This window comes from Callorhinchus milii, unplaced genomic scaffold (genome assembly GCF_018977255.1).
Source record: "Callorhinchus milii isolate IMCB2004 unplaced genomic scaffold, IMCB_Cmil_1.0 Scaffold3, whole genome shotgun sequence".
Taxonomy (NCBI): Eukaryota; Metazoa; Chordata; class Chondrichthyes; order Chimaeriformes; family Callorhinchidae; genus Callorhinchus; species Callorhinchus milii.
The window spans coordinates 43283632-43295654 of NW_024704744.1; the positions used below are offsets into that span (position 1 = coordinate 43283632).

At 50.4% G+C, this 12023-nt stretch overlaps 1 protein-coding gene across 1 annotated transcript; it reads left to right on the top strand.

The window, feature by feature from the left end:
* The first annotated feature begins 28 nt into the window (after window positions 1-28).
* Window positions 29-7293, top strand: LOC121848583 (ras-related GTP-binding protein D-like). The gene is made up of 3 exons (XM_042333572.1): window positions 29-333; window positions 7074-7145; window positions 7268-7293. The coding sequence occupies exons 1-3, from the start codon at window positions 195-197 to the stop codon at window positions 7291-7293; spliced, it is 237 nt and encodes a 78-aa protein (XP_042189506.1). The 5' UTR covers window positions 29-194.
* Window positions 7294-12023: the final 4730 nt, after the last annotated feature.

Here is a 12023-nt window from a genome sequence, read left to right on the forward strand (position 1 = left end):
GTTGGGGCTGTGCTGTGTTGGGGCTGTGCTGTGTTGGGGCTGTGCTGTGCTGTGCTGTGTTGGGCTGTGGACCGCACCGCTGACACCGGATGTTTTTGTTGGAGGTGAAGGTTCGCTGTGGTATCAGATGACAGTGTGAGGCGGAGGACGGGGATTGCGGGTTCGCCGCTGTTCTGGACGCGGAGCCGCGGATCATGAGCAGAGAGGGCGCGGAGAGCGGCAGCGACTGCGGCTCCGACAGCGGCTCCATCGGCCTGGACTTCGCTTACTGCGGAGACCCGCAGCCCCGAGCGGAGCAGCGCGACCCCGACAGCGGAGCGGCTCCTGACGATGGTACTGACCCCCCGCACCCGCACCGCACTCCCCCCCCCCCGCACCCCCCCCCCCCGCACCCAGTGTACCCCCGCACCCCCTCCGCACCCAGTGTACCCCCCGCACCCAGTGTACCCCCGCACCCCCTCCGCACCCAGTGTACCCCCCGCACCCAGTGTACCCCCTGCACCCAGTGTACCCCCCGCACCCAGTGTACCCCCGCACCCCCCCGCACTCCCCCTGCACCCAGTGTACCCCCCGCACCCCCCCCCGCACTCCCTCCGCACCCGCACCCCCCCCTGCACCCAGTGTACCCCCCGCACTCCCCCCGCACCCAGTGTACCCCCCGCACCCCCCCCGCACTCCTCCGCACCCGCACCCCCCCCTGCACCCAGTGTACCCCCGCACTCCCCCCGCACCCAGTGTACCCCCCGCACTCCCCCCGCACCCAGTGTACCCCCCGCACCCGCACCCCCCCCTGCACCCAGTGTACCCCCGCACCCAGTCTACCCCCCGCACCCAGTCTACCCCCGCACCCAGTCTACCCCCCGCACCCAGTCTACACCCGCACCCAGTGTACCCCCCGCACCCCCCCCTGCACCCAGTGTACCCCCCGCACCCAGTCTACCCCCGCACCCAGTCTACCCCCCGCACCCAGTCTACCCCCCGACCCAGTCTACCACCCGCACCCAGTGTACCCCCCGCACCCCCCCTGCACCCAGTGTACCCCCGCACCCAGTCTACCCCCGCACCCAGTGTACCCCCTGCACCCAGTGTACCCCCCGCACCCCCCCTGCACCCAGTGTACCCCCCGCACCCAGTCTACCCCCCGCACCCAGTCTACCCCCCGCACCCAGTCTACCACCCGCACCCAGTGTAACCCCGGCACCCAGTGTACCCCCCGCACCCAGTGTACCCCCCGCACCCAGTCTACCCCCCGCACCCAGTCTACCCCCCGCACCCAGTCTACCACCCGCACCCAGTGTAACCCCGCACCCAGTGTACCCCCCGCACCCAGTCTACCCCCCGCACCCAGTCTAGCCCCCCGCACCCAGTCTCCCCCCCGCACCCAGTCTACCCCCCGCACCCAGTCTACCCCCGCACCCAGTCTACCTCCCGCACCCAGTCTACCACCCGCACCCAGTCTACCCCCGCACCCAGTGTACCCCCGCACCCAGTGTACCCCCCGCACCCAGTGTACCCCCCGCACCCAGTGTACCCCCCGCACCCAGTGTACCCCCGCACCCAGTGTACCCCCCGCACCAGTGTACCCCCGCACCCAGTGTACCCCCCGCACCCAGTGTACCCCCTGCACCCAGTGTACCCCCTGCACCCAGTCTAGCCCCTGCACCCAGTGTACCCCCCGCACCCAGTGAACCCCCTGCACCCAGTGTACCCCCTGCACCCAGTCTACCCCCCGCACCCAGTCTACCTCCCGCACCCAGTGTAACCCCCGCACCCAGCCTACCCCCCGCACCCAGTCTACCCCCCGCACCCAGTCTACCCCCCGCACCCAGTCTACCCCCTGCACCTAGTCTAGCCCCCTGCACCCAGTCGAACCCCTTGCACCCAGTCTAGCCCCCTGAACCCAGTCTAGCCCCCTGCACCCAGTTGTACCCCCTGCACCCAGTGTACCCCTGCACCCAGTCTAACCGCCTACACCCAGTCTACCCCCCGCACCCAGTCTAGCCCCCTGTACCCAGTCTAGCCCCCTGCATCCAGTCTTACCCACTGCACCCAGTCTAGCCCACTGCACCCAGTTTAACCCACTGCACCCAGTCTAGCCCACTGCACCCAGTCTAGCCTACTCACCCAGTCTAGCCTACTCACCCAGTCTAGCCCCTGCACCCAGTCTCGCTCCCTACACCCAGTCTAGCCCCCTGCACCCAGTCTAGCCCCCTGTATCCAGTCTTACCCACTGCACCCAGTTTAACCCACTGCACCCAGTTTAACCCACTGCACCCAGTCTAGCCCACTGCACCCAGTCTAGCCTACTCACCCAGTCTAGCCCCTGCACCCAGTCTTGCTCCCTGCACCCAGTCTAGCCCCCTGTACCCAGTCTAGCCCCCTGCATCCAGTCTAGCCCACTGCACCCAGTCTAGCCCACTGCACCCAGTTTAACCCACTGCACCCAGTCTAACCCACTGCACCCAGTCTAACTAACGCACTGCAACCAACTCTACTGACATAGCAGGACATCTAGTCTAACTCACTGCTGGCATCCCTACTGGTATTTAAATGCACTTAACCCAATGCATCTGGTCTAATGACCGTGAACTCTCACTGTTGTCAATTTTAACTGCTATCAACTCTACTGGTATTTTTGGGGTTCAGCCGGGTGTCTGACACATGGGAAAACCCATCACCATGCGTCAGAGTATCCAATCCAAACTGAGGTTCCCATACATCCCACCTACACATGGAAATCCCAGAGATAGATGGGTGTTGGAACGGAATGTGCACTTTCTCCCTGGAGGTACGCATCCTGCTTACCTAATTCCAGAGTGCATTAGGCGCAGGTATATCAGTATATCCAGTCTTTCAAGTTCTCAAAGTGTGGGTGGTGCATCCCTGGGGAATCGTGAGTGAGGAAACATGGGAATTAGCTGGGCTGTGTGCCGCATGGGGCAGCTTCGCGAGAATGGTAAATCGGTCTCTCCAACAACAACAACAGCAACAACAACAAGTTTTTGCCAGTTGTGGCGCGGATATGAGGAAGAAAGGACAGCTCAGGGTCGAACAGAACGCCGAGGTTCCTGACTGGCTTTGAGAGGTGGAGAGTGCAGCCTTGGATGCTGATGGTGTCAGCGCCTGAGGTGCGGAGGCGCTGACGTGAGCCAATCAGGAGGGCCTCAGTTTTGCGCACGTTGAGCTGAAGAAAGTTGTCTCTCGTCCAGGACTCGATGTCGGACAGGCAGCTGTCAGGACATCGGTGGTCGTGGAGTTGAGGGTAGAGGAGGAAAGGTAGAGTTGGGTGTCATCCGCATACATGTGGAAGTTAACCCCATGTCTGCGGATGATGTCACCGAGGGGGAGCATATAGAGGGTGAAGAGGAGGGGACCGAGGACAGAGCCCTGAGGGACACCGCACGAGACAGTGCGGGGGTGGGAGGAAAGCCATACGTGGAAACAAAGTGGTAGGAGAGGTACGACCTAAACCACTCAAGGACAGGGCCTTGAAGGTTGAGGTGGGAGGACAAGCGGTGGAGGAGGATAGCGTGGTCGACCGTATCGAATGCTGCCGATAGGTCGAGGAGGACGAGGAGGCAGAGGGAGCCCTGGTCACAGATGGTCAGGATGTCATTGGTGACCTTGACCAGGGCAGTTTCTGTGCTATGGGCAGCACGGAAACCCGACTGAAGGGGTTCGAATAATGAATGGGTGGAGAGGAAAGAGCGCAGCTGGGAGGCGACAACTCGTTCCAGGACCTTGGACAGGAAGGGGAGGTTGGAGATGGGCCGGTAGCTTGATAGCTGCGACGCATCAAGGGAGGGTTTTTTCAAGTGGGAGTGATGGTGGCAGTTTTTAAGGGAATGGGAACAGAGCCAGAGGAGAGGGACAGGTTGATGATGTCTGTGATATGTGGGGCAAGGAGGTGGAGCTGGAGATAAGGAGTGGAGTGGGGATGGGGTCAAGGGAGCAGGTGGTGGGTTTCAGGGATAGGATGAGTTTGGTGACAGAGGGTGGGGAAACGGGTACGAAGTGTGTAGGGGAGGATGGGTAGGAGTCGGAGTGTGGGAGGGAGGGGTGGGGTGGGTGGAAGTTGGAGGGGAAGTGACCGCGGAGCGGATTCCCTTGATTTTGGATTCAAGGAAATCCAGCATCTCCTCGCAGTGAAGGTTGGAGGAGATGACCTGCGCGGGGTGGCGGGGGGACGGAGGAGTCGGGATGTGGTAGAAAACAGTAGCCTGGGGTTGTTCTTCGCCTCCAGGATTATCCTGGAGTAGAAGGACGACTTGGCCGAGGCTAGAGTGGAGCGGTAGATTTTGAGGAGGTCCAGCCAGATTTGTCGGTGGACCGTTAGGCCAGATTTGAGGCAGGTGCGTTCAGCGGCCCGCACCTGGCTCTTCAGTGAGCGGAGGTGGGTGGTGAACCAGGGGGAGGAGCGAGAGTAGGAGACAGTACGGGAGGTGATGGGGGCAAGAGTGTCGAGTGTGGAGGAGAGGGTGTTGTGGAGGAGGGTGAGAGAGAAGAGGGGTCAGTGAGGGTTGAAGGCCAGAGGGAGAGGAGTTCAGAGGACTCCAAGGCAGCGGTTAGGGATTGTGGGGGTAACTTCTTCCAGGGGCGGTAGAAGATGGTGGTGGGTCTGGTGGAGGTGGGGAGGGGGTGGAGGTGGTGAAGGAGATGAAGTGGTGATCGGAGACGGCCTTGTCGGTGATAGTGACATCCGAGACACTGAGGCCCCGGGTGATCACCAATCGAGTGGGTGGCCGTGACTGTGAGTGGCGGAGTTGATGTGGAGGGAGGTTGAGCGAGGAGAGCAGGGAGAGGTCCGAGGAGATGGAGCAGGAGGGGGTGAAGTGCAGGTTGAAGTCGCCCAGGATGATGAGGCGATCAGAGCAGAGGCAGAGAGATGTAAGTTGGGTGGAAATATCGGAGATGGAGGTGGGAGAGGTTAATGTGGGAACCGTTCTCAGAGTTGTTTTAAACTGGGACGTTGGGAAGTGTGCAGTTTCGTGTTCGTTTTTTTTACAAAAGGTTTAGTGATTTAATAAACAGTTGTTTAAAAAGGTTTGCAGAAATATTTTCTAACAACAAAATCGGTTAGAAAATTGATTGTTTTATGACTAATGGAGCCAAATGTACCGGTACCCCACAAGCCGAGGTGATGGCAGCACCAGAGGTTCAAGCACAACATAGAAGCTGAAAATCTGATGGCGTTTATTTAAAACTGGACTTTACATGGTGTGGGATTAGTGATGCACCACTCTCTTAGCATGTTGTGTGTGGTGAAGTTCCTGCAAACGTGTTGCCTTAGTGAACTATGTGAGACGTTATTGTTTTTTTCCGTACCTGAGGAAGGCTCACTGACAAAGCTTGAGAATCCCTGATCTAATTCAGTGCTGCCAACCACAGTATATTAGTACAGTACCAATAAGTACATCCAGTGTTGCATTTCAGTCCATCAAATAAATAATAATCTTCCTTGAATTCGATATAGCACCTTAACACGTAGTTGAAACATCTCAAAGTGTTTCACAGGAAGTACTGTAAAGTGGATTTCGTTGGTGAAAATGTATATATTTTTGATGCAGTCAGCTCAAATGAGAAGTATATCAACTCCAATTAGATCCCATGACAGTACTCAAAAAGAATTTCTCCTAGTGTCCTGGCCAACAATCCCCAGACCAATTAGTCATTCATTTCATAGCTGTTTATGGAACATTGCTGTTCCGCATAGATGTATGTTTGCTCCCCCCAAAAATCAGCACATCACGCAGTAATTGCTTGTGAAGTGCTTTGAAATGTTTTAATTTCCTATTATTGCTTTAAGTAGAAATGTTATGAAATGCAACTTTAGTTAACATGCACAAATGGTATGAATTTTAACTTAAATTAGTAGAAAAGAAAATTTCAACTGTGAATGTGGGAAATGTGACATAAAATCGAAAACAGTGTCAGCCATGTGAAGGAGAAAGATAATTAGTTGGATCCTCTATCATGTGAAGTGCATATATTTGTTGTAATTGGGTGCCTCTTAGTACAAATTCTTTCCACTTGACTCCTGTAAGTAAAATCTCTAATGGGTAGTACGGTCCTAGCAGGATAAGCAGCAGGAAGCTTACTATACACTCAGAGCGCTTTATCTTGTGATACTTAAGCCAAGTTGCTCTTTTTCCTGTGTGAGTCTAAGGACAGTCAATGTTGATGAATTCCTTGACCAGGGGGATGGGGAGAGAAGTATTATGTTGTCTGGTGCCATCATTATTATTTGGGGATCAAACATGGGGACATTTTTAGTCTGTAGGACTCTATCTCACTGGTAGATGTGAATGTGTCATGCACATGTGGAACTGTGACTTTTTTTAAGCATGGTAATGATTTTTCACATGTGTCAGACCCTGACTGAACAAAAAAAATCATATTGTAGCAATTAAGTGATAAACTGCATTGTGTTATTAAAATCAATCTTGTATCCTTCCAGACTGATGACATTGCATTCCACCAACACAAAGCTGTTCCATGTATCCCCCATCTTCACCCTGGCCCTACCAGGAAAGCCTTTAGCCACCTTGCCACTGCTCTCTGGGCCTTCCCTTCCCTAATCTTCCAACCTTGCAATTGCCCTATCCACTTTCAAAACCCTACTAAAACCTACCTCCTTGTGTTCTTGGTCTTCCTCCTGCTCTCCATTATCCTCCACCCAGCTTAGGCTCTCACTCTTCTCTGTGAAGTGCTTTGAGACACTTAACTACATGAAAGGAGCTTTTGTATCTGATTTTAATAATAATTCTTGCATTTGATATTGCGCCTTATCACGTCTTTGAGATATCCCAAAGCGCTTCAAAGAATATACTGTAAAGCGAACTGATTGTATATTTTGTGGGTGCAACACGACAGCCAATTGCACACAGCAGTATCCCATAAACGATCGTGGATTGAAGTAACCAAATTATCATTTATTTATTTGTTTGTTTATTATTCCACATCATAGCTCTTTGTTTAACGTAATTTCCTGTGGTTTGTTTCATATTGGCTAGTGTTCCTGAGGAAATTATTCCACCTTAATAATTGAACCATTTCTTTCCTTTGCTTTTCAGGGATGCACTTCAGTGATGACTACTGCACAGAGGTCAAACCCAGGATATTGCTGATGGGACTGCGGAGAAGTGGCAAGTCTTCCATCCAGAAAGTAGTTTTCCACAAAATGTCACCCAATGAGACCCTCTTCCTCGAGAGTACCAACAAAATCTGTCGGGACGATATCTCCAACAGCTCTTTTGTTAACTTTCAGATCTGGGATTTCCCGGGGCAGATTGAGAAGAGAAAAAACACGCAGTTCCTGCGCTTCTGATTGGCACCTCGATCCCCTCTATTGATAAATGCGTGTATGAATATCAGGTGAGAAAAGCACCATGTTCTGTTCTGATCCTCTCACTTGTCGACAAATCCCTACCTTTCTGAACTGCTTTCTCCCCACTCCACTACCCGCTGCCTCCGCTCAGCTGGCTCTGGCCTCATGCTTATCCCTCATCCTCTCTGCTCCACCGTTGGCAGGTAATTTGCATACAGCAATGTTTCACAAACAGCATGTAGTGAATTTGTATGACCAATTTTTTATCTGATGATTTGCTGGTCGGGACACCAACAGAAACTCCCTTCTTTTCGTCCAGTGCAATCAAATCCTTAATGATTCAGGACCTCAGTTTACTATCTCATCCTGAAGATGGTAACTCCCAACAATGTAGCACATTCCAGCACTGCACTAGAATGTCAGTGTGGATTATGTGAGTTCAAAGTCTCTGTGTGGAGCTGGAAGCGAGAATCCTCTGACTCAGAGGCAAGAGTATGACCAACTGAGCCAGGGTATCATTCAACCCAGTAGCTGTATTGTCTATTTTCTGGATAAAATGAACTTAAATCAACTTGCGCCAGGATTGAGATTCCTAACTTGGTGACCGAATTTGCATTTGGTTTCCAATTAGCACATTTGTATTCAAGCAAAGTGAATACAAACTCCAGAAAGGCAAAGTGAATACCAACTCCTCACTCCACCTTGAGAAAGGTAGTTTGAAATCAACTGAGGATGACTGAACTTTGCCTCTTTGAATTAACTGTGCCACGAAGAGAAAGCCAAGTCACAACAACAACAACGCATTTATATAGCACAGAGTTCTAGTGCGCTTGTCAGTGGCGGAGCACGACATCGAGCCCGAGGGAGAGGGATGTGACCGTAGGCACGGTCAAAGAGGAAGGTCTTCAGGTGCAACTTCAAGATGGGGAAGGAAGGAGCAAGATGGAGGGATAGAAGAAGAGTGTTCCAGAATTTCGGGGCAAACTGACTAAAAGCGCAGCCACCAATGGTGGAATGGAGGGGAGAGCACGAGGAACATGCAGAAGCCGGAGCCAGTCGAGTGGAGCCAGCGGGAAATGGGGTGGAGGGTAAGCAGATCGGAGAGCTAAGGAGGTGCCAGAGCATGAAGGGATTTGAAAATGAGCATGAGGATTTTCAAATCGATCTGTTTGGTGATAGGGAGCCAGTAGAGACTGGATACAACTGGTGTTCTAGAGTTTCGTACAGATGAGTATGTGGCGGAGTTTTGCATTAGCTGGATTTTGTGCATGGTGGAGCTGGGGAGACCGGCGAAGAGGTCATTTGAAAAGTCGAGTTGGGAGGTGTCGAATCCATAGACGAGTGTTTCGGCTGCGTCTGGGATACGTTACAGTCGAAGGCGGGCAATATGGCATAAGTGGAGGAAGGTAGTCCTGGTCAGGGAATGGATGTGGGGAAGGAAGCACAGCTGTGGATCGAACCTGACAGAAGACATTGACGGGAGCAAAGAGTACGGCTTTCGCCTTGTCAACATTTAGTTGTAAGAAGTTTGTGTTAATCCAGGTTCTGATGTCTGCCAGACAAGCCGACAGAACATCAGCGGACCTGGAGTCGCAGCTGAAGAAGGAGATGTAGATTTGTATGTCATCCGCATACATGTGGAAGTTTACCCCATGTGTGCAGATGACATCACCAAGAGGGAACATATAGATGAGGAAGAAGGGGCCAAGGATGGAGCCCTGGGGTACACCACACGGCAGGGGCGGGAAGAGAAACCGTTAGAAAGGACAAAGTGTTAGGTTTGTTTGGTAGGACTCAAACCAGGCTAGTGTGGTCCTACTAAGGTGGATATGGGAGGCGAGACAGTGGATTAGGATGGTGCGACTGTGTCGAACACGGTAGAGAGGCCCAGGAGGACGAGGAGGCATAGGGAGCCCTGGTCACAGAGAGAGTGGACATTGTTTGAGACCTTGACAAGTGCTGTTTCTGGGCTATGGGCAGGGCGAAAATCTGGAGGGGCTTGAGGAGGGAGAGGTGTGAGCAAAGCTAGTAACAACGCCTTCCAGAACTTTGGCAAGAAAGGGCAGGTTGGAATAGGTCATTTGTGAGGTTGGAGGGGTCAAGGGTGGATTTTTTGAGGAGAAGTGCGATCACAGCGGTTTAAGGGGGAGAGGAACAGAACCTGAGGAAAACAACTGTTCGACTGTGTCAGCAGTTAGCAGGGAGAGGAGGGACAGTTGGGTGACCAGCAGTTGGGTGGGGAGGAGGTCGTGGCAGCAGGTGGTCATCTTCATCTGGGAGATGGTGGTTGAGAAGGGGACGTAGGGGAGGAGGTTGCAGCCAAACGGATATTTTCCATTCTTTGATACCACAAAGTCCAGGACCTCTTTGCACTTGGTTGACAGAGGTGACAGTCACATCTGCCTTCAGCAAAGTCTGCATCTATAATTGCTATTGCACCCATAACTGCTTGTAGAGATGAATAAGAAATAATCCCTCCAAAAACAAAAAACAATAATAAATTGGTCATTTTCAATCCACAATTGGCTGCTGCGATTCACCCGCAAATATACGGTCATTTCACTTTATAGCATATTCTGTGAAGCTGTTTGAGTCGTCTAGAAGACGTGAAAAGCACTATGTCAAATGCAAGGATTATTATTATAAGTGATTGGCAGAACTAGACTGTTTGGGACGTCCTCCCAATGTGAAAGGCACTAAATCAAATGTAAGGAAAATTTCTTCTCCTCAATCAAAGCCCTCTTGAATTTACTAATGCAATCTGCCCCTGGCTGAAGGAGACATCATGGAGCTTTAAGGCAAGAGAAAACTAAAAAAAGAAAATGAATGCAAACTTAACTATCAAAGAAGTGTGCAATAAATTCAGTTATTCTGTAGATAATGCTGTATTTTAAAATCTGATGTTTGGAAATGCACAGAATATGTCACCCTGCTTATAGCACAAATTGGGAACTTCATATCATTTCAACAGTCACCGTTTCATTTTACTTTATCTTAGAAATATACTGTAGTTGACCAGACAAAACAGGTTCCCTACAACAATGAGAAGATTGTTGTTCGACTGCCTGAGGCATCATTGACTTCTGTTATAAACCACAGTCATTTTAGACATCCTGAAAGATGATGAACTGAACCACATAATAGAAAGTCAAGGCATCTCTCCCTTCAACAAACATTTCAATCTAGTTAAAATTAGTAGGATGCTTTTATTACAGTTCACTAAAACTCTGGCTTGCCGGATTATTGGGGAGATCCAGTCCGGCGAGCTGGAATTTCTGGCTAAGTGTAATTACAGTACTGTGCTGACATGTACCAGCTTTTTTGGTGCAGGCTTTTTTCAATGCCGAAAAATGCTGGTAACAGCCTTGAAATAGTGTGAATCCCGTGAGCAGAAGATAGTGAATAAGCTGATTAGTGAGATTCAAACTGAGTCAAAGTAAATAATCTTGGCCTCTGAAGGCCAGCAAGCACAGTGAGACAGGGCTGCATGCTAAGAGAGTACAATTGGCCTTCCATCCTCGGATAGGAAGAACAGTTCAGCCAATGTTCGTTCCTTCCCATGTCTAATTATTGGTCAGTGGCTCTCATACAATATGTCTTTGGATAAGATCATTTTAGATTTTGTGACCCCTTTGATTTGTTACATTGTGAAAAAAAATCCTTGTATTTGGTTTGCCGTCATTCACGTCAAGTGGACGTCTTGAAGCACTTCACAGAATACACTGTAAAGTGTAATGACTGTATTTTGAAATAATACTAACACTCATTCTTGAAGCCCACACGTGAAGACGAGAAAGTACAGTGTTGATGGTGCTTTGTATAGACTGGACATCAAATTGTTATCTCACTACAGTATTTGTTTGGCTCAAATATATACTGGGTAAATTAATCTTTTTAGTAAGATTATGATCTACAATTACACACGGGCAAAAGAAATGTGCTTGGGGAGTCTTCTGCACAATTTAAACGGCGAAACAGTGAACTGTTGATTCAAGTCAGTTCAGTCGCTCACAGTTCTCAAGTTAGTCCCACTATTGTAGGTTTACAATTGCAAATAAAACGTGTGAGAACTTGCACACAGACGCACTAGTACATACATCCTTGTAAAGAGATGCTAAATCATAGCCAGGTAAACAGTCCAAGCCATGCCTCATTATCATACAATTATTGTCCCATGCAGTTTGCTGACAGGTCAGTTAAATTAAATCTGTCAATACACCAAAACAACTTTGACTTCACAATATGCTTGGATTTAGTTATTTGAATTGACTACAAACAATATAATGCAAGAAATCCTGTACCCCTATACGGTGATCATTTTGTGAAATTGATGACCATGTACTATAGTTAGTTTTAAACCGGGCATGTTATAGATTTCTGTTAAATACACACTTTATGTTGCTGAAAAGATACAGAGATAGGAGACTTTTATGCCCTTTTGACTCATCCTTCCATAATGTCAGCTCTATAGCATCAAACTTTTTGTGAAATGAGTCCAATCTCCTTGTCTCCTTTTCTGGTCTCTTGTCAATAGATACTACCGGTATATTTCTCAGAGCTTACCTGGTTAGCACGATTGGAGCACTTTCTCTATCCTCAGTGACATTTCTACCCCTGATGTTCCATTGATGGTCAGCCAGCCCAGTTGACCTTCACAGTACTACAGTCAGGCCTTACTCAGGGATCGCATCACCAG